The following is a 23,389-nucleotide window of genomic DNA, read 5'->3' on the forward strand; positions in this document are numbered from 1 at the left end:
TATCGCCCTCCCTCCTCCCCGGCGCCTGTAGCAGCTGCAGCTCTCAGAATCACTGTAAGCATGGTCATCACTTTCTGTATCTACTCCATCACTGCCACAATGGCGAAAAACAATCTGAGGATGGAGAGGATGCCCATGCGCACTGTAGTCCAGGGGAGGAGTCACCTATCCCAGGATACTTCGAAGACTCTTCCAGGACAACAACGTGCAAACATCCGGACCCAACACTAGGCGGCGATCTATGCACAGATATGAATGTCAGCAGCCCTACATGCCAAGAACAGATGCATACTGGTAAGTAGCATATTCAATATTTACACACTAAGATCATCAAAATTGGGTTAGTAAGTTTTGAGGTATGAATTTTCAAAGCTTTTAAAAATCAACACAGTACAGTTTCTGGAGCTGTAATGTTTATCCTATGGAGGAAAGACATCCAGTGCATACAGGCACTTCACAGCGACTCATGCGACCAATCTCCTGGACTTTAGTTACAAGGCAGCACTAACAGGTCACCTTGGACAGCACTGAGGGGGCCGGGTGCCGAGATGCTTTTCAGCCTCTGGTTCCCTGTGTAAGTCTATGGGGATCGATTCGGTGACAAATAGGCTGCAAGCTTGAACTGAGGGACCAGTCCGGCTGAACCAAACAGAGGATTCAGTTCTTAAGATGCTCAGAGACTTTTGTCCCTTTATCCTTGGGCCAGGCGGACAGGGACAGAGGTGTCTGGAGGCATCTGGCTTTCACCACATTTGTGTGTGGGGGGGCCTGCACAAAGAGGCTGCATGCGGCATCAGAGAGTCCACTCTTGGCAAACCCAAGGTGCGCTTCGTCTCTGGAGGGTCCGGGGACCATGCTGGCACAGTCGGCCGACTTTGACTCGGGCTAGGAGCCACTGGTGCAGTGATGCTCTCCGGTGTTGGGTTTGCAGCAGTCCGGAGTCCCTGCAGTTCTTCTGGGGTGCCTGGTGGAGGCAGGGAAGCAGATCATCTACTCCATGGGAGTTCCTGGGTCTTGAGTGAAGGGCTGGTAGTCCTACCAGGCTTTTGGAGGCACAGCAGCTACAGAACGAGTCGTCTTTGTCGCACTTGTCCGGGACAGCAGGCAGGCCGCATGGTTGGCGCCAAGTCAGTTGCTGCTCCTCTCTTCTTTCATTTACAGCTCTTCAGGGTCCTCCTCCTTCTTTCAGGTCAGCTGGATCTGATTTCCTGGTGCCAGGGGCTTCTCTAAATACCAGATTTAGGGGCGTTACCGGAGTGTATGGTAGTAGCCAATGGGCTACTTCCCCTTTGGGTCACTACACCCTCTATATGACGACTTCATGGGGGAAGTGGGTATAACCCTTTCTCAAGTTCCTAATTCTGCCATCACCAAAATAGCAGACTTCTAATTTTCGCATCCAAATTAGGTTTCTCAACTTAGGAGTGAAACTAGCCTGAGGGTGAACACGCCTCTCTGATTACTAATTTTCCAGCTTGTCTAAGTGCCAAATTAGCCCTGGTCAGGGGGGTTGGCATCCCCTCACCTCTTAGGGAAGCCAGAATCGCATGCCAAAGGCGGTAGGCTCTTTGAAGCTCCCTGCCTTGGAATGCTAATTTACGGGTCGTCTCGCTGCAGGGGGTGTAAAACACCCTCCGCTAGAGCAGGCTTTGTTCCTGACCTCTTGAGAGCTAGGGCTGTCACCCCTGTGGGTCTGACACTCCTCTGTGGTGGCAGGCGGGTCAGTACCATTCAGCCAGCACGCTAGTAGTTGGTAGGTTTCCAGGGGGCACCTCTAAGGTGCCCCTTGGGTGCATGTCTTAATAAATCTATCACTGGAACCAGTGGGGGTTTATTAATACATGATGTTTGATACCAAACATCCCTATCTTCAGTGAAGCCATCATGTCGCTGGTGAACTCGTTTTTGACCAGTGTCCAGCACGTGTACTTAAAATTGCTTCCATGGCCACTTGCAGTAATTGAACTGGCCTCCACAGGGGCATATCTGCTCATGCTGATAATCCACACATGTAGCATAGTGCACTCTGCCTCAGGGCTGTAAGGCCTACTGTAGGGGTGACTTACCTGTTCTGCATGTAGCATCTGCAGGCATGGCACAGAGGGCTAGGTGCTATGTCGTACTTTGACTTACACGCAGCCTGCAGTAGCAGCCTTGCATATGCTTGGTTAAGTGGGTCCCTTAGGCTGGCACAATCCGTGCTGCAGCCCTTGGGGGCCCTCTTTGGCACCTCGGGCCCTAGGTACCAGGGGTACAATTTACTAGGGACTTACAGAGGTGCTAAAGGTCTTGGCAATTGGGAAACAATTGTACAGTTTAGGGAAAGAGATCTGGCATTTTGGACCTGGCCAGCAGCAACCCAGTGCACTGTCTCTAAAGATTGCCTCAAATACCAGACAAAAAGTGGGGGTGCCCATGTCCAAAAGGGGCTCTTTCCTACACAGATCATAGGATTGGGAGGGATTGATTTGCAGCCACTAGCCAGTAAAGTCTCAATCAGGCGTCTGCCCTAAATATGCTCCTGACCACCAGAACGGCTGTAAAAGGCCGAGCCTGGGGACCTATCTGCATTGAGCATGCCGAACAATAAATAAAAAATCTAGAAGCATGAGATAGCTGCCGCCCAGCTTGTGTGGAAGCAAGACAAAGGTAGAGGAGCACAAACCAGCATCGCCCGCGTTTTGTTGCGGCAAAGACTGTTTCCTGATTCATCACTATTTTTCTCCTTCTCCTCCTCCCGGACATCTCCATGCACCTTCTCTTTACTGTGCCTGGTCAGTGCAGATCATTCCTCTTTATCCCTGTTCCTTTAAGTCCCCTGTTCTTGACACGCTCCCTCTCTGTCCTCCTCAGTTCCCTTCTCTCCCCTGCACCCTCCCCTTTCCTGTCTGCCTCCTGGGATCCTTTTATCTTCGCATTTCTACACATAACATTGAGATAAACCAAGAAAGGCAGGTGTTTCTGCAACTCGTGGGGCCAGCGTTCTGATCCTGAAAAGTACTACAGTGTTTAAACAGCAAGCGCTACAAAGATGGTGGAGATTGCAGTTATGGACCGCGCTACACACTGCTTCCCTTTAGAGCCAAGTAGCAGCATCAGTGTTTGCTTTGCAGTGATTAGCTTTCAGTAGCTGGGGTGGGGTTTCAATTACTTGCCGGATTCAAGTTGCAGGAGCGTGGATGGCTCACCTGCATCCTCAGTCTGCCTCCGGACCCGTGACCCAAAGAGGGAATAATCGCTCTGGTGGTGCATGCATCACCCTTAACTCACCAGTTGCAGTCAAAATATTCCAGTGGGAGAAGGGGCACCCGCGTGGACAGCACCACCCATCACTGCACATAGTGAGAGTTAAGACAAAGCTGGAAAATTCACAAGTCCTGGGGAAGGTACGGTGAATGGTCAAATGTTAACTTCTTTTGAACTGCCGGTTAGCATTTTGATTCTGGTTAAGTCCTGTAACCAGAGCGATCTCCTCCATCTACCCAGCCAAATCCAAAGTCTAGGGGTTGAAGTCAAGGTGAGCCTCGATCCCTGAGGACCACCGGACCTGCTCTACTCCCTTCTTTGGCCCCGGTGCCAGCTTCTGGATTGAATGTTATTTGGCTCCAGGTTAGGACGTCCCCACCAGTTCCTCTTTAACCAGTAAACTCACTCAGCAATCGCACACGGCACAGATCATGACACACGGCACAGATCATTTCCATGCATGTCTGAGACATGATGGAGACCTAAAGACCAATTTATGGGAGACTGCACAAACTTAGACGGGAGGGAGATGGTAGGCCATCCCTCCTTAGGGTACAGGTGAGAGAACTTCCACCCCTGGCTGACAATTGATGCTCCCATCGCAGTGCTTCTACTAGGACCTGCGTAGAGGGGCAGCAGCCTCTTCCTGAAAGAGGCGCATGTTGGGCAAACCCACTCGACATCCCAGCTCAGTTCAAATTCCCCAAGTCCCTTTGAAATGGGGAATTGTTAATGGTCTCACCTGATTGTCCGGCTCATTGAGGGAAAAACCTGGGGTTATCTAGAAAGCCTGAGCAGGCAGCATGGCTCTCCGTGCGCTGCACTTCATCCCAGCACTAGTAGATGGCTTATCATAGGGCTGTGCACAATGAAGTGTATATGTGGATCTGAATTTTGACCATATTTATTTTATGCAGAAACCACATAACAGGATAATTGTGTAAAATTGATTTGTAATAATAAAAAAATATATAACCATAATGAGAAAACAGATTTATTACTGCAACTAGTTAATCTGTGATACACACTTCAGAATCTTGCAAAATAACGATTGCAGAGTTGGGGAGTAGTATGTATGTCTGAGCTACAGGTTCCCAGTCCATTATGTACCCCTTCATCGCCAACACCTCCCCTGAACCACCTACTGTTCCAATCAATCAAACATTTGTAGAGCATGCTACTCACCCATGAGGGTCTCAAGGCGCTGAGGGAGGGGGGGGGGGGGGAGGGGGAGAGCAGCAACTGATTGAACAGCCAGGTCTTGAGGAGTCTCCTGAAGGTCAGCAGGTCCTGGGTCTGTCGTAGGTGGGTGGGGAGGGTGTTCCATGCCTTGGCGGCGAGGTGGGAGAATGATCTGCCGCCGGCAGTCGTTCTGCGGATGCGTGGGACGGTGGCGAGGTCGGCGGAGAGGAGCTGGCGGTTCGGGGTGTAGAAGGCGAGTCGGGTATTGAGGTATGGTGGTCCGGTGTTGTGGAGTGCCTTGTGAGCGTGGGTGAGGAGCTTGAAGGTGATCCTCTTGTTGACGGGGAGCCAGTGCAGCTCCCTCAGGTGGGTGGTGATGTGGCTGTGGCGGGGGATGTCGAGGATGAGGCGTGCGGAGGAATTCTGTATGCGTTGGAGTCTCTTCTGGAGTTTGGCCGTGGTTCCCACATAGAGGGCATTGCCGTAGTCCAGCTTGCTGGTGACGAGGGCCTGGGTGACCATTCTTCTGGCTCCGGTGGGGATCCATCTGTAGATCTTGCGAAGCATTCTGGAGGGTGTTGAAGCAGGAGGAAGAGACGTCGTTGAGTTGTTGGGTCATTGACAGTGAAGTCCAGGATAAACCCCAGGTTGCATGCGTGGTCGGTGGATGTCGGCGCAGTTCCCAGCAAGGCCGGCCACCAGGAGTCCTCCCAGGCGGAGGGGTGGAGCCGAGGGTGAGGACCTCAGTCTTTTCCGAGTTCAGTTTCAGGCGGCTGCCCTTCATCCACTCGGCGACGGCCTTCATCCCTTCGTGGAAGTTGGGTTTGGCGGGAAGTGCTGATTAAGGTGAAGTAAAAACAATGGACTAATTAAAGTGAAAAGAAACACAAGGCTGATTGAGTTGTTTCCCCAATACAGTGTAAGCTTCTTGTTTTTTTATGGTTCCTTCTGCAACATCTTGTGCTGAGGAAAATATGCCAGAGTCCTCTCTTACTCAGGTTGGACACAGTCTGTCTGGTTCATACTCCGCTTATTTCGACTCTAGTGTCGGTATTGCACTGATCGCTTAAAGAGAAATAGGGTTGGTTGAAACAACCAAATGTGCCGTTGTTTCAGTGTTTGAAAGTAAACATGGATTATAATGCTGACAGCTAATCACGCAAAGAGCTGCAGTGAGAGGCGCGTATTTTAGGTCTCGCCTACGCAGCGCTTGCACCGTCTCTGCGAGGCATGCTGTATTCAGAATATGGGCTTTAAAAGCTCTGCCCATTTTAAGGGACTGCCCCTGTTACATGTGTTGTTACTCCGAGCTTGTGAGCACTATTTCTTTCTTTAACCTGGAGCACTAGAGACCAGTCCTTGTGGTTTACAGAGGTCTGTTGTAAACAGGGCTGTACATTCTTTCTTTAAGTTGTAGCCCTGGAGAGCGGTGCTCATGGTTCACAGAGCTCTGTTGTAAACAGGGCTGTACATTCTTTCTTTAAGCTGGAGCCCTGGAGAGCAGTGCTCGTGGTTTACAGAGCTCTGCTGGAGCCCTGGAGAGCGGTGCTCGTGATTCACAGAGCTCTGTTGTAAACAGGGCTGTACTCTTATCTTGCCACATTTGCTGTGCATTCAAAGACTGAGGTCTGTCTTGGCTGCAGCTGCCTCCTCCTCCTCCCTCCTGCTTTTGTAATGCACGGCCTGGCGTCACCGTCCCTACCATCCTGTGCTATGTGTAGCGATGCACTACACTTTTCTTTGTTTTCACATCATTAGTGAACTGGTATGTTGTCCTGAAAGGCTCATCTGTCCCTGGCATACTGACAAATCCACCTTTTAGTCTTGCTCCTAAGTGCTTACAAAAGCCCCCTCTGTGTCTTTGATAAAATGAATACTAAGGGCCTTATGTAGGTGGGCTGGCATTTACCACTTCATAAATACCGAATCATACCGATTCGGTATTTATGAAGTGGTAAATGCTATGTAGGTATTCCTGCGGTAAAAATTACCGATTCGTAGTAATTCGGTAATTACCGAATCGGTATTTACCGATTCGGTAATGAGGCATACCTTCCCATTGATTGAATCAATGGGAAGGTATGCCTCATTACCGAATCGGTAAATACCGATTCGGTAATGGGGGGAACACAATCAAGGGTGGCAGGGTGTCACATTGACACCCTGTTGCACCCCTGATTCCTGCATGTGTGCACATGAGGCACACATACATGCCCTAAGGGCATGTATGTCTGCCACATTGCACACTTCTAAGCGCTTTAAAATGCTTTTACACATCCATTCTTAATTTACCACCAACTATTAGTTAATGGTAAATACCGACTCCAGACAACACCCACACACTCCCCCTACATCTCATTTCTGTATTCGGAATTTACCGAATTGGTAAAATTACCGATTCGGTAATTTTACCGATTCGGTAAATTACCGAATACAGAAATGATCCCCCTACATAGCAAAAGCCTAAATACCGGTCGGTAACGGTATAATTACCGAAAATCGGCCGTTACCGACCGGTATTAGGCTACCTACATGAGGCCCTTCATCTTCTTTTTTCGTTTGTTTAATCTTAAATACAAACAAAAATTGCCTGCGAAAAAATGAAAACAAATCGGGTTGAACATGTCTTTGCTAATTTCCATATTTGCTGCTTCAAAATAGTAGCGAGCTTGTTTGCTCCATTTCTTTTCTCGTCAACAAATCAGTAAACAGTGTCATCAGTGTTGCTGCTACTTTCACCTCTGTCGCTCATCAAACTGTGACTGAGCAAATGATTTTGAACTCCTTGCATTTGTATTCATTTTCTCTGAAATGTATAATCCTGTCTTGACTTGTGCCCTGAAGAGCTAGAAAATAAGATGGAGCTCTTCCTGCTTCGTGCGCTGTGTAACCACAATAAATACGTGTATGAATAACTCAACACATCAATAGAAAATACAAATACCCAGGACTTGTTTTGTGAGCACAATTATACAAGCATTTGCAATGCAATAAGTCTCGCATTTGAGAGAGTTTGAGCTATTAGCATTGTAAATGACAATGCCTTTTATTTGTGGGTTTTGAACGGTGCGTAAACATGCACTTTGTACTTGTAGTCCTTGCCTACGAGAAGCAAGGCTGACAGTAAAAGAGGCGCCGTTGTGAGACCTATTGCATTGCATTTACTTGTTAAAGTTGCTAACTGTGGAATTAATAAATTACAATGATTTCAGTGTATTGAGACAAAGGCTAAAATAATAGTTTGTAAATAGAAACTGTTTTGTCAGCCGATGAGCAGAATATATGGTGACTGGTTCAACACTGATTTATTGTTGATTAGATTGGAGTTTGTCTGGGGGTGTCTGCATGCTGTTTGTTGTGGTCTTGTGTTTACTGACCATGTGTTTGTACTCTATTGTCTGGGTGTCTCTCTGCACTGTTTGTTGTAGTCCTGTGTTCACTGACCGTGTGTCTGAACTCTATTGTCTGGGTGTCTCGCTGCACTGTTTGTTGTGATCCTGTGTTCACTGACCATGTGTCTGTACTATTTTGTCTGGGTGTCTCTCCATGCTGTTTAATGTTGTGATCTTGTGTTCACTGAGCGTGTGTCAGTACTCTTTTGTCTGGATGTCTCTCCATGCTGTTTGTTGTGGTCCTCTGTTCACTGACCGTGTGTCTGTACTCTACTGTCTGGGTGTCTCTCCACGCTGTTTGTTGTGGTCCTGTGTTTACTGTGTTTCTGTACTCTATTGTCTGGGTGTCTCTCCACGCTGTTTGTTGTGGTCCTGTGTTCACTAACCGTGTGTCTGTACTCTTTTGTCTGGGTGTCTCTCCACGCTGTTTGATGCTGTGGTCTTGTGTTCACTGACCGTAATTCTGTACTCTTTGTCTGGGTGTATCCCCACACTGTTTGTTGTGATCCTGTGTTCGCTGACCATGTGTCTGTACTATTTGTCTGGGTGTCTCTCTGCACAGTTTCTTGTGGTCCTGTGTTCACTGACCGGGTTTCTGTACTCTATTGTCTGGGTGTCTGTCTGCACTGTTTGTTGTGGTCCTGTGTTCACTGAGCGTGTGTCTGTACTCTTTTGTCTGGATGTCTCTCCATGCTGTTTGTTGTGGTCCTGTGTTCACTGACCGTGTGTCTGTACTCTACTGTCTGGGTGTCTCTCTGCACTGTTTGTTGTGGTCCTGTGTTCACTGACTGTGTTTCTGTACTCTATTGTCTGGGTGTCTGTCTGCACTGTTTGTTGTGGTCCTGTGTTCACTGACCATGTGTCTGTACTCTTTTGTCTGGGTGTCTCTCCATGCTGTTTGATGCTGTGGTCTTGTGTTCACTGACCGTAATTCTGTAGTCTTTGTCTGGATGTCTCTCCACGCTGTTTGATGTTGTGATCTTGTGTTCACTGAGCGTGTGTCAGTACTCTTTTGTCTGGATGTCTCTCCACGCTGTTTGTTGTGGTTTTGTGTTCACTGACTGTGTTTCTGTACTCTATTGTCTGGATGTCTCTCCATGCTGTTTGTTGTGGTCTTGTGTTCACTAACCGTGTTTCTGTACTCTTTTGTTTGGGCGTCTCTTCACGCTGTTTGATGTTTTGGTCCAGTGTTCACTGACCGTGTGTCTGTACTCTTTTGTCTTTGCGTCTCTCCATGCTGTTTGATGTTGTGATCCACTGTTCACTTACTGTGTGTCTGTACTATTTTGTCTGGGTGTCTCTCCACGCTGTTTGATGTTGTGGTCTTGTGTTAACTAAGCGTGTGTCCGTACTCTTTTGTCTGGGTGTCTCTCGAAGCTGTTTGATGTTGTGGTCTTGTGTTCACCGACAGTGTGTCTGTACTGTTTTGTCTGGGTGCCTCTCCACGCTGTTTGTTGTGGTCCTGTGTTTACTGACCGTGTTTCTGTACTTTTTTGTGTGGGTGTCTCTCAACGCTGTTTGATATTGTGGTCTATTGTTAACTGACTGTGTTTCTCTACTCTTTTGTCTGATGGATCTCCTTTTGCCTGAGAATGTTTTTTGTTCCTTGGCCGATCAGGGGCTGACTTTCTCTCGCTTTGATCCTAAATCAGTAGTTTCTGTCATTGATTTGCTGGTCATGTTCTTATTTCTGGTTGTAGTTTAGCTCTCCCCTTACCAAGATGTCTTTGGCATTTGGAGTGATTAGTGGCTGGTTCTTGCTGTCCATGGACTGATTATTGATTGGTAATGACCTTGGGTATTACTGATTCATTGGCAATGTTCATGTATTTAGTTGTACTGTAGATTTGTCTTGTCAGGTTGTCTTTGGCACCTGGACTTGATTGTTATCTGCTTGTCCTTGCATTTAGATTGTTGATTGCGGGCAGTATTATTGTACCATGTAGTAGCATTCTCTGTAAGCATGCTTACATAATATCTCCCTTCTCAGGATGGCTGTGGTGCGTGGACCGACGATTGAATGGCTAACTAATCATTTATTGATTAGTGATTTGCTAATTTCTGGGGTCATCGTTGAGTTACTGCCCACGGTTTGAAAACTCTGTGAGAATTAAAGTGAGGAAAAATGTGACTAAGCCGTGGAACACCAAGATGAATTTGAGATTGCATAATGACCATTAAAGTAGAGTTATGACAGTCTTTTACACATTGCGGGTATAGTGTTTGGCTGGTACGAGAGACCGCTCCTCAGTATTGGTTCATATGGAGGCCTGGTTTGGACTCTTGGATACAGAGTCAAAGAGCTGCTCCGCTATGCATGCGTACACGGAGAGTCTGAGGTGGCATGGTTGGCAGGAGTACAAAGGGCTGGGGTCTGCCCTGAGCGACTGAATATGGTTAGACTTATTGCAAGCTTCCTCAAGCTACCTGTTCTGTGTTTCTGTGGCTTTAGCAGGGAAAGTTCCACAATAACTTCAGAAAGTAGTCTGACAGTGAACGGGCCTGAAACCGCCTCCCTGTACGCGGTGGGCTGTAGAGAAAGGGTAGATGAATGGTTTTAGCTTTGCTGACTTATACATGTGTTTTGAAGATGTCGAACATTGAATGGTTGTAAAACTTGTATTTCAACTTTGGCAGTATGCTAAATTGGTTTACTTTTTGTCCTGTTGATAATCTGTGATCGTTGATTGGTTGTGGAGCTTTCCTCTCTGCATTATTAGGACTTGTTGGTCAGTGATAAGCTTAGTTCTGTCAACAATTGCTGGTGCTGTTGCTTGTCTAATTCTACAGTGTAGAATTGTGGAGCAGTGATAGGCTTTGCCTGTCAATTGCACTGTTGAGGATTGATGGTTGATGATTGACTAAATGCGCTCTTTGTCTCTATGCCCTGCTTGGGATAGATGATCTAATGGTAGGATATTTGGTTGTGATTATTTACAGCGGAAGATTGTAGGTCATTGTGTCTGGTTGTGTTGCTGAAGTCTTCATTCTGTCGAGAATTAGTAGCCAAAGGATTTTGTGAATGCATCACTTACCTCGGTTTTTATAAATGATTGCTGATTGATTGGCTGGATGTGTTTCTGAAGTCTTGGTTGAGAATTGGTGCGCACCGATTGGCTGGGCATGTTTATGTAACTTACGTGTTGATAGCTGCTGATCTGTGACTGGCTTGTTTAGTTTCTTGCCTCTATTTTTAGGGGCTGTTGGCCAGTAAATGGCTAGAGTTTTCACCTGTTTGTCAGTGCTGTGGAACAGTGATTGGGTGGATCCGTTGCATATCATTTTGAATGTAAAATATTGGTGATCTGTTATTGGTGGCTGTTTTACTTCTCTCTGTACTGTTGCCTATGAATGAATGAATATACATTTTATAAAGCGCGAACTTAGCCCAGGGGCGTCAAGGCGCTGCGGAACAGGATCATGGTAAGCGATATCAGACGGTGAAGCACTAAAGATTCACATTGGACAGCAATCGGACAGGTGAAAAGCCAGGTTTTCAGGGACTTCCGAAAGACCAGATGGGAATCCAGGGAAGAAACAGTGGAAGGGAGGGAATTCCACGTATTGGCCCCTATCAGAGAGAAGGCCCTCCCCCCATCAGGCTCTTCTGGCTCTAGGAACAATGACCTGGTTCTTATTTCCAGATCTGAGGCCCCTCCCAGGACAGTATCCTTGAAACATTTTATTGAAATCTTCTGACCCCTTTTTGTGAACAGCCTTGTGAACCAGACACTAGGCCTTAAACTCAATTCTCCCCCCCAACGGGAGCCAATGCAGGCTCCTAATAGTGGCAGATACTGAATGAAATTTCGGGAGGTTCATCACCAATCTGGCAGCAGCATTCTGCACTGGTTGGAGACGATGCAGGAGTCCTTTATTGATCCCCAAGTAAAGAGCCTTGCAGTAGTCCAACCTGGACCCCACAAGGGCCAGCGCTACCTGTTTGCGGGCAGAGAGGGGCAGAAAACTGAAAATCTTCCTAAGTGTCCGTATCATCCCAAAGCAGGTGGCAGCTGTCCTATTTATTTGAGAACCCAGAGAGCGTGGAGTCCATAATAATGCCTAAATTCTTGGCGGTGGGACAGGGGCTGGGGCAAGAACCGAGCGAACCAGGCCTCTGACCAAATATCAATCTTGCCACCGAAAATAAAGACCTCCGTTTTATCCCCATTGAGTCTCAAATAGTTCCCCACCATCCACGCAGCCACCGCTCGCATGCAGTTTTTAAAATTAAGTGCTGAGGCAGAGACACTCTCGGTGATGGAAATCAAAATCTGAGTGTCATCAGCGTAGGAAAGCACTTCCAGACCGAAGGACATTACCACAGCGGCGAGCGGTGCTACGTAGATATTGAAAAGAGTGGGACTCAAAGAGGATCCCTGAGGAACTCCACAAGACAGTTGTATCGGGGCAGAAAAATATTGGCCCATCTTAACTCTTTGCGATCGGTTTTAAAGGAACGAGGAGAGCAAGTTAAATGCAGCCTCCTCTATCCCGATTTCCCGAAGCCTTCCCAGCAACCTACCAGGAGAGATGGTGTCAAAAGCTGCCGTCAGATCCAGGAGGATCAGTAGGGTAGAATGACCAGCATCAACCTGTTGTCGGATGTTATTAAAGACAACGGTTAAGGCCGTCTCCGTGCTGTGTTCACTCCTGAACCCATGCTGTGACCCATCAAGTAATTGATGTTCCTTCAGGTAGAAGCTGAGATGGCAGTTAAGCTGTTTTTCCAGGAACTTAGCTGGAACAGGCAATAGAGAAATGGGCCGAAAGTTTTTTAATTCTGTAGGATCCAGAGAGGCCTTTTTAAGCAAGGGTTTTACCACCGCTGTTTTCCATATGGCGGGAACCTGGCCAGAGGAAATAACAGTATTGATGATGGTAGTCAGGGGAGGTACAATGGCCTCCCTCCCTAGTTTTACAATCGTAAGAGGACAGGATTCAAGGGGGGAGCCAGATCTAATCCCACTTAACAACCGCTCAGTCTCCTCTTGAGAGATGGGAGGAAAGGAGCGCAGACCATAATCCTTAGGTGGGCCTACCCGATGATCAGCAAGGAGGTTGGTTTTGGATCCCACAGAGTTTGACTTCTCCAGAGCGGAGTAAATGTCCTTGATTTTGGTATGGAAATAAACTGCCATATTATCGCAAAGGTCCTGGGTGACCTCGGTTAGGGCAGTGGTTGAGGGAGCTAGGAGGGAATTGACCATGGTGAAAAGTTCCCTGGGGGATCTAAAAGATTGCACCATCTTGGTGTAGTAAGAGACCTTTTCCTTATTAATGGCTTCCTTGTATTCTTTTAGCCTAAGTTTGTGCAGATCCCTTTCAACAATAGTCTGGTCCAGGCCCCATTTTCTTTCCTGCTGCCGACAACCCTGTCTAAGCTTTCTCAACCCCTCAGACAACCATGGGGCAGAGGGCGCTTTCTCACCACATAGTGCTTTTTAAGAGGGGCAAGGGAGTCCAGTGCTAACATTAGCCAACTGGTAAAGTCGTCATAGACGGTATTAACATCCGCATAAGTGGGGCAGCTATAATTGCTAAGTTTGATGAGCAAATCCTCCTTACTGACCCCTCTAAGATTTCTTTTTAGCTCCACCCTATTCTTAAAATTGGGGTCCTTGTGGGGACCTCCAATCTCGAGGGTAAAAGGGATAGCAAAGTGATCCGACCAAGAGAGGGGAATAGAATCCAGTACCCTCATCCTTGGGTCATTCGAGAAAATCCCATCCAGGGTGTGTCCTGCTGAGTGTGTCGGACTCTTCACCAGCTGAGGGAACCCACAGGAGTCCATGACTTCCAGCAAGGCCTGCGTTTCGGGGCACTGAATTCTCTCCAGATGAAAATTAAAATGACCCAGAAAAGTGACCTTTGAGCTGGCTATAATAGGCTCTATTCGGCTGCTGAAATTTTGGGGAAACGAGGCCCTAGGTCCAGGAGGCCGGTAAGTAACCACACCTATAAAACGTTCCGTAGGAAGAATTTTTAAGGAGAAATATAAGGCCTGATAGGTGTCTAAGGGAGAGGAGAGGACTTTGGTGGAGCAGGAGTGAATGTCTTTATACATTACACCCAAACTCCGCCCATCTTCCCCTCTCCATCAAGCCTGTCAAACAAATATCCACCGGGAATAGCCTCCACTGGGTCAGGACCAGAGCAAACTTTATCCCAGGTTTCAGTAATGAAAACCCAAGCAGGTTTTCGAAGGGTCACAAAGTCGTTAAATTCACTGCTATTCACCTATTGCTGATCAATGACTGACTTGGATGTCTTGTTCGTCTTTCAATACCTTTAAGGACTTGTGATCAGTGATTGGATTATGGAGGACTTGTTTCTGGGTATTGGGGATTGTTGCTACATCATTGACTGTCAGTGTTGCTTATGGCTGCGCACGCTTGAGGGTTACTGATAAGTGATTGGCTGGTTGTGCCTGTATACAGGATGACGGCACTCCGGAGACGTCGCTGGCTTCCTATAACACTATCACTCCAAGCATGTTTGCGTGCACGAGGCTGCAGGGGACACACTTGGAATCGTTGACCGCAGGGGCACAGGTGAGAGTGCTAAGGCCATCGTAACCAGGACGACCTTAGGTATGTGGAATCTGGGAGTGGGATTAGATCTGCCCAGTTTACTTTCTTTATAGGGCTGATCAGGTGCAGTAATGCTAGAGTGCTGTTGAGCCCTGCCATCCACTTTCAGCTGGGCAGGATGAAGACTGTCGTTGGTAACTTATTTCCAGAAGCAGCCGCAGCTGACCGTGTAAGGACAACAGCAAATCTTTGTCCGCGCAGCCTCGAATACTCCAAGCAAGCGATGCAGAGATGGTGCAGGAGGGTGCTTGCCCGCTGCTGTGCTGGTCTCTGTCAAGAGCTGGTGTGGTAGGGCATGGACATAGAGTAGCTTCTGCCCTCTGTTGACCCGATAGAGGCTGCTGTCCGGCCTGGCTGCAGAGGAGATCTTACCCTTGGGAGTTAAATTTCTCCTAGCTGGATGTGCTGTAGGGGAGGAGGGTGTGTTTTAGCAGTTCTCCAGAGCGGAGGTTTCTTGCACCTCTTGTGCCTCTGAAGGAGCTCATGAATGCTGATTGCTGCATCTCTCCGTGTTCCTGTTCTCTTAGATTTCAAGCGGGCATCCGTGCTGAGCTCGCTTTCCGTCTAATTGTTTGCCTCTTCCTGTAATGATCAGGTCGCAGAAGGTGGCACAGACTTCGTACGACTGCTGAAGGAGAGGAAAGAGCAGCTGGAAGAGAATGTCCGGCAACTTCAAGAAAATAACCAGAAACTCGAGCAAGAAAAGGGTGGTCTGCTCACGGCATACCAAGAGCTTCAGACGAAACTGGCCCAAAGTCCTCCTGGGGAAGTGGACACTGGAGTTGAGGTAAGAAGAGGGTGGTCTGCTGCAAGCATGAATGACCGGGCAAAGGTTGGTGTGTGTGCCTGATTGAACGTGTGTGCTTGCTTGAACGCGTGCATGTGTGAGAGACAGCAAAGTGCCTGTGTAGGAAGCATATTTGTGAGTTCCCCATGCATGTGTGTGAGGGGAGGAGTGTGTCTGTGCTTTAAGTATGAGGCATGTGTAGCCTGCGTGTGACCAGCCTCTGCACTGGACTCACTGAGACCTAGGTGAGTACACAGCCCCCTCCGCCTCTAGGTGACTAGAATGTACCTCTCGGGTGAGTGAAACAGAGGATGAGAAGCGCTTGCAAACGTCTCTCGCTTGCTGTCTTTCTCCATGCCCCCGCTCCGTGTCTCCTTTATTTCAATGTCATCTTGTACTTTGTGGAATATTGATGACATCATCATGTTTGGGGGGTGGGTTAACACCCTCCAGTCATGATTCTTTAATCTTGACGTGCTGGGTATAAAGAAAACAAGCATTGGCATAGCCAATAGGTCTCGCTTTTGGGACCTTATATGTGTTTAGCCATGCAACACTTGATGTTTAATCAAGGATATTGTGCTGGATAACTAAACACTTATAATGTCCTAAAGGCGAGACCTATCGGCTATGCATTGGGGGGCCTTATAAGTGTTTAGGTAAAGCTATTGACTTTACCACTGTTTCTAAGCTGTGCAGTAGGGAAGTTGGCTGTTTGCAGGATGCTAAGGGGATCCCATGTGTTTCCTCCTCGTGCAGAAGATAAAACCATAGCTTCACTCGGAGCGAAACACACCGCTTCACTGGGAGAGAAACGGGGCGCTTCACTGGGACGGGAACATGGCAGGCGCACCACAAGATGACAGGAAAGCAATGCACTGAAGCAGGAAGAAGACAAACAGGAGTACATGACAACGACTGGGAATGGCGACATAAAGCAATACATCGAGAATAAGGGCAGGACAGCAAGAGGTCTCAAAAATACATGAAAACCAATTCAGGGAATTTTGAGCAGAACAGACAATGGATAGGACTACAAGAACATCAGTTCTCGGAGATAAAGACAGGACAAACACAGGACAGAAAGACAAAGCAACCTATTGGGATAAGAGCAGACCAGGAGTACAAGTAAAGAAATGTACTGCGATAAGAGCAGGACAATGACGAGACAAGGTGACGAGGAAAGTAATACGTTGGGGGTGTGGGGGGGACTTACCCCAGACTGCAAGACAAACAAAGCAAAACACGTGGCGAGGGGTACGACAAACGCACGGCTACAAGACAAGCAATGGCGCACGAGTTGGACATCCTAGGAAGATACCAGGCCCAGGAAGGAGCAGCGCATTTCATGTTAAACTTTACAAATGAAAATCCAGTGCATGAATAGTTTAACTGCACAGCCTTTTTTGAAATATGTAATCTATGACCCAGAGATTGGCTATGTAATAGAAAGCTAGAGACGAGCACTGGAGCAACTTTAAGCAAACAAAATAAAATGTAGCCAACTTTGCCTTACCGAGAAAATACAAAACGCACGTTAAGGCTCTGTAAATTGAAAGGCACAATGTCTGCTGCCATTTTCTTTAGCACAGAAAAGGACATCGCGCAGCACTGGCTCTGTAGTACTGCTGACAGAAACGGGTATTGCCCAGTTCAGTGGTATTTACTATACCAACATTAGAAGGATGAAGGCTATCATAACAACAAGGATGGAATCTTTTGATGTGTGAGTTAAACACAGATCTCATCAGTAAATGCTTATCATCAGGGCTTTAAGTGGGGCGGGTCCTGTTGGGTCTCAGACCCACTGGTAATTAAAACTGACTTTGAAATGGGTTCCTTTCAGGCCCCAAATATATATCCTTAAATGTAAAAGTTAAGATTTTTTTTTTAAAAAGACTGAAAACCCTCATGGTAAGCCATATCACTCTGCAGTTTTTATTTCACATGCTTTATATAACCTTGCAGAATTTAAGAATATTTGCTTTTTCTTGATGTAGTGTTTTTGAAGTTTTATTCATGTGACTTTGGACTCTTGTATAGTGCGTGCTGTGTACTGAGCCGCCTTTGAAAGGCCTGCATAAGTAAAGATTGTCAGTCGGTGTTTATGATAAGGACAATTAATAGCTTTGGAGCCGAGGCTGAAGGCAATGTGAGGGTCGAAATATTGACAGCACTTTTAGAGGAAAGATAATGGGCTGTTTGTGTGGTTGCGGGAGTAGGTTATACAGAGAAGCTGAAATACGGCGCTGAAGAGCAAAGACCTGCTGTGTGAGGTCTGCAGAGGGAGGATTTCAAAATGATGAAAGTTGGAAGTAACAGAGGGACTGCATAGGACAGCGGTGTGAAGGGAAGAACTGGAGTTAATGAAACACTGCAAAGACCACTACCTCCTACAAAGACCTTTGTAGTGTTGAATTCACCTCAGTAGTGCTATGTTTAATATGGAATTGAAACATTTTCACTCCTAATTTCACTTCTTGTACTTTAAGTCATATCCTTAATTACAGAATCCACACCTCTAGGGAAATATGCTTAGTTTTGCTTCTTTAGCCACGCCCCTTTGAGGAACTCCCGCCTTTTCGCGTAATTTAAAGCACTTCTTAAGATGTTTATATAGCCCGGCAGCATGCTGTTTTTCCGTTTGTCGAACTGGCCAGCTTACTGGCCAACAGTGGTACCAGCGGTACCTGGTGTGGTTCCTGGAGGTTGAGCATCATAGGTGAATGGTTTTGTAGCAACGGCGTGGTTTGAGGGTTTTGTTATATCTGCGGTACAGGTAGGCTGTTACAGAGGTATAGCGTGTTCCGGCGTGTGGCAGCAGCACACAGAGGAGCCCACACGCTGCGCTCGCATCCTGAGCCGCTTGCTTCATAATCCGCTCAGGAGCTGTGATATATTTATATGTTGGGCCCCGGGTTAATCTTCTCACCAGCGGTATTAATCCCTGTGGAGTAAACTGTGCGCTCTGGAGCGACAGACACATGGTCACAGACGGCCAAGGAGGCCCGTTTTCAATGTTGTGTTTAATGTAAAGGACTCGCTTGTGTAACAGTGTATGACACAGAACATTCCCACCACCACGTCCGCAGTGACCAGCAGGGCACGAATGTCCTCATCGAACACTAGCTGCTCGCTGGAAATGTCGGTGCAAAATGACTGCGCGGTGCAAAGTTTATGCAATCTACCGTTACAATATCCTCCAAAGTTACATCTCTCTAGCTTTTAGAGGAGAACCGTGAGGTATGTGGCATGTTCAACCATCGCTGGTTTTACGTACAGAGCTCCAAGTTTTGGATTTCAACAGAAATGACCAGAAGTGTTTACGGTTCAGGTTTCTGCAGATCGATGGTCAGAGGGCTTCTGTAATAGAAAGTAAAAAAAAAAAAAAAAACCCTGAGTTGTGTGCGCGCTAAAAGAAAAGAAAACATTTAAGAAAAAAAAAACACGCGAGTGCTGCTCGCGTGCGCACCCACGAAACTGCAAAAGTGAAAGGAGCTGCAGCGTCACGTCTGGCAAGTGGCGTGCGATGTGCGCGCTCCATTACGAGAGAGGAAAGCCAGATGGCGCCTCTGCTTGTCATTCTGCACGTAACCGCTTGCTCTATGCCAGCCAAAAAGCTGTGGTCGGCTTATTAAAGCCCACACACTAAATGTCTCGCCAGAGCAGCTCATGCGCTGGCTCAGGCAAGACCTAAAAAGGACCCAGAGCTCCTCCTAATCGAGGTAGCGTCCCAAACAACTTTGCCCCCTCTTCTTTTGGCTCCGTCAAGCAGAAGATTGAGTGACCAAACCCAAGAGTGGCATGATTGATTTTCTGGAAAGAATATTGCAGCGAGATTATTGTAGCAATGCATGCAATATTATTGGGTGACGGGGGCAGATCTGCTTTCAGACTGTCACAATAGGGAGGAAATTGGTCTATACCTTTATTGCGTTTTACTTTGGTTAGCTTTGTGTTTGCAGCATGTGTGGTTGTGGATACATGCATTCTGCATATTCCTGCCATCTATTGGTGGGCTTGGACATTATAACGTGTTTTTTAAAGAAACGTCCAGCCACAGGATGTGCTGTGACTCCTCCCTTGGTGAACAATGCACGTGAGCACCAACTCCACATTCGATTTTCTACACTCGAGTTCGGATTTGGCCAACATAACAAGATCCTTGCTCATTTTATTCGGGCTAACAGCGTAACTTTGTGAGAAAGTGGGTTTCTGTTGCAGTAAACCCCCCCCCCCTTTTCTTTTTTTGTTGCCAGACTACTGATGCTCTTTGACTGAGTGTGCCCTGGGCTCCTGCCAATCAGGTGCCCAGGGCCTGTGTTCCTTCCCTAAAACTGCCTAACAACCAAAACCCAATTGGCCTCTCTGGCCACATGTCAGCCCCTGGTAAAAGGTACCCTAGGTACCCAGGGCCCTGTGACCAGGGAAGGCCTCTAAGGGCTGCAGCACTCATTGTGCCACCCTTAGAGGCCCTGTACCCTAACACAAACACACTGCCCTTGCAGGCTGAGTGCCTGGGTACAAGACAAAACAAAGAGTCGACATGGCACACATCCCTGTATGCCATGCCCACCACCTACACTGCCCTGGCATACATCAGCCACCCCTCTAGCTGGGTGCCCTATGCCAGTTGTGTGGGCACAGGAGCATGCTCCCTGTGCCCCTACAGTACCCTGTACCCTGTAAGTGCAGTGCTGCCATTTAAGAGTATATGGTGCTGGGAGCTCGTCAAACACGAACTCCACAGCACCATGATGGCTCCACTGAAAACTGAGAAGTTTGGTATCAAACTTCTGAGCACATTAAACCCGCACTGATGCCAGTGCAGGATTTAATGTACAATGCACGACAGAGGGCATCTTAGAGATGCCCCCTGAACCTAACCTACAATCCACGTCTGGTCTGATGGGCTGTCTAGGCTGCCACACAGCAGACATGTTGCTGAACCCCTGGGTAGAGAGCCATCCGCTCTCCTGGGCCTGCAACAATGCACATCCTGGGCGAGGTGCTAGGTCTTCTCCCCCAGGATGGGCAGGGGAAGCTTCAAAGGCATGCCGCCTTTGTGAGCTTCACCAGGCCACTTGCTGTACTCAGTAACTGGCCCCTACCGGTTCTAAACCCCCACTCTGGCAGGAAGACTGACCGGAAACCCCAAGGAAGGACAGGGGGTGTGCCAGCCTCTGCCAACCCCACCCCTCAGGTGGGGGAGGTGAGGTGTAACGCATCCCCGGGCTCTCGCCATCTTGAAGATGGGGAGCCCTGCCCAATCAGGACTAGGTCACTGCCCCCCTCCCACAGGAGAGTGGCAGGATAGGGGCTGTACCCACCCCAGGACAGGGACCCAGTGGTCCCTGCCCTTTACCTACCTGTAACGCCCCTACATTTAGTATTTAGGGGCACCCTGAACCTTCCTTCCTTCGATCCAGATTCCAAAACAGCAAAGAAGATTAAGAAGAAAGAAGACCTGCTGTGCAGCTGCTAATAAGAGGAAGTCTCCAACTGCTTTGGCTCCAGCCTTACCGACCTGTCGACCCTCGAACCTGCTCCTGCTAAATCCCGGCACCTCCTGTGGCCAGCAACCTCACAAACCCCGGAGGACCTGGCTACCTTGTGACTCTGAGCATCTGGGACTCCCATGAGCAGTGGCTCTGCTCAAAGCAAGTATCTAACCCCTGGCATCAGCGAGGAACCGCAAACCCTGCACACACTGCACCCGCCAAGCCTGGCCTGTGCTGGAGTGGACCAAGACCCCGAGGACATCTCCTCGGCGACTGTGACCCTGAATCCGGCACCCAAGGACCCACCTCGACGCTCCTGATGACGCCTGCAGCCTCAGAACCAGGGACCCCCCCAACCGCGATCAACAGAGGGTAAGATTTCCCGACACCAAAAGGCACCCCTGCACCCAGCGCCCAGCGGCTCCCTGTGCCCGACTCCTGGGCACCTACCTATCCTCCAACTACCCAACTTACCTCTCGAAGTGGTGGTTACACCTGCAGAATCTTCGTCTCCGAGCTTGCAGCCTTTGTTCGTCACTGATCCATTGAGCGTCCGAAGGCTCAAAAGCACCCTGCACCCAGCCGCCCGAGTGGCCCTGGCAGTGCAACTTCTACTCCTACCTACTTCCCCCATTTGCCCTGAGCAAGTGACCAGGAGCCCAGCTCCCACAGCCGCGTGGCCTGCTAGTCAGCAGCCACCAACCAAGGGCCCCCTGCCTCCCATAGGATAACATTGGGCCTAACTCACTCTGCACCTGGCTGCCCCTGTGCCGCTGAGGGTGTAACAACTGTACTTACCTGACCCTGGGTGACCCTTGAGTCTATGCCCAGAACCTTAACTCTGCCAGTTGAGTACTTACCCTAAAGCCGATAACTCACTTTTGTTCCATAGGGTAACATTGACTGGTTTCTCTTGAAATTTGTTTTAAGTGTGAAGTTTCTAAACTCTAAAATATTCACCTAAAATCAACCGAGTAACGATACTCCCCTGCTATTAGGAGAGATCCCAGTGCTGGATCTTGGTGCCCAACAAACAATTGATGGACGGAATGCTGACAATGCAGACATTCTCCCCCAGTCAAGAGATCTGGGTTAAATCCATCGTTCTTTTGCCCACTACACCACCCCAGTTTAGACATGGCCATATGCAAATCAGTCTTGACCCTGTGCCTCATGGGAACAGTCCAGCCCGAACTGCCAAGCCATGTCTTCCCTGGACCGGAATCAAGCATCCTAGGACCGGTTTCTGGCCATCAGCCGTCATCAGCCAGGATAGCTTGACTCCAGTGGCGTAGTGAGCACTGACCCTGAAAAGTACTTACGACCGTACTTACCAGTAACCCAATTTTCTCCCATAGGAAACCATTGACTGTTTTTCTGTGAAATTTCTTCTAAGTGTCGATTTTTGCAAACTACAAATATTCTTTAAAAACCGTACCAACTGTGAAAACGTAATTGCTTACCTGTTTTAGATAGATGTCCCAGTACTGAGCCTACGAGCCCAGCACTGGATTACAATAGTAACGAGAACATACTTTACCGGTAACTTGAATTTTCTTCCATAGGATAACATTGACTGTTTTTCTATGAAATTTCTTCTAAGTGTCGATTTTGCAAACTTATAAATATTCCTGAAAAAATGGCCTGTATAACTTAAACACAGTTTCACAACTGCTTACAGGTGGTACACTAGTGCTGGATCCAGGATCCAACACTGACCTAGAAAAAGTAACCATAACCCCATTTACCTGCTAAGTGAATTTCCTTCCATAGAATAACATTGGTAATTTGATCAGAAAGTTTTTAAGTGTCAACTTTTAAAATAGCAAAATATTGCTTAAAAATCACAACTGTAACTAAAACATATGTACTCACTTGTTTCCAAGAACTATCCCAGGACTGAATCTAGGATCCAGTCCTGGAGTTAGAAAAGTAATCCTGAAAGTAATCTATTGCATTTAACTTGAAATTCCCATTGAGCTCAATGTATTATTGTGTTTGAAATTGTGTTGAATATTGCAACAAACTGTAACTATTGCATTCAAAAGTCAATTGCCTCTTGCAAAGTATTTAACTAAAGCATCTCATTCTGAGAAAGTATATTTTGATACCTCTTGTTGGTTCTAAAATAAAACTACCGTATATTTTTTATATAAGCCATTGGCCTAGAGTTCCGTTCTTGAGTGTGTGAATTCATTTGCTGGCTGAGTGTGTACAACAAATGCTTTACACTGTCCTCTGATACTGCCTTACTGCTCGACCAAGCTACCACTTTAGAGAGTAAGGTTCTATCTAACTTTAGCCTCTGCCAAACCTCTGGGGACTGTGGACTCTGTACATCCTGCACCTATTAAGGAACAGTATATACAGAGCCACTTTCTTGCAAACCTTTCAAGACTGATGACTCTTGATAAGCCGCCACGCAGTCGATCTCTATTTTACTCATCTCCCAGCGGCACGACCACTCTACTCCCACCGACTGCGCTTCGAAGCCCTGCTAGCTGATGCTTTAAACACCCCCCCCCCCCCATCCTACACATTAAAAAGGATCGCCAGCACCTGGACACCACCTGCAAGTGGTGCTATGTTCCATTGGCTGGCATATCGCCAGTTTGGTTGGCTTGCTGTCAAGTTAATATAGATATATCCAATTGTATTATTTCATAGGAACATAACCACCACATCTGG

The 23,389-nt window shown here is 47.7% G+C and overlaps 1 protein-coding gene across 6 annotated transcripts in view; it reads left to right on the top strand.

The window, feature by feature from the left end:
• IKBKG (inhibitor of nuclear factor kappa B kinase regulatory subunit gamma) overlaps positions 1-23,389 on the top strand; it is a 228,727-nt gene that overhangs the window by 68,792 nt on the left and 136,546 nt on the right. For 3 of the 6 annotated variants that reach the window (XM_085629874.1, XM_085629876.1, XM_085629875.1), the window contains one exon: positions 15,009-15,200. The exons of 2 other annotated variants lie outside the window; for them this stretch is intronic. In XM_085629874.1, coding sequence (XP_085486000.1) covers positions 15,009-15,200 — 192 coding nt within the window. Of the gene's footprint in view, positions 1-14,260; positions 14,375-15,008; positions 15,201-23,389 lie in introns of all 6 variants that reach the window. One more of the 6 variants, XM_085629872.1, reaches the window with a different exon arrangement.

This window comes from Triturus cristatus, chromosome 10, assembly GCF_964204655.1.
Source record: "Triturus cristatus chromosome 10, aTriCri1.1, whole genome shotgun sequence".
NCBI classification, from domain to species: domain Eukaryota; kingdom Metazoa; phylum Chordata; class Amphibia; order Caudata; family Salamandridae; genus Triturus; species Triturus cristatus.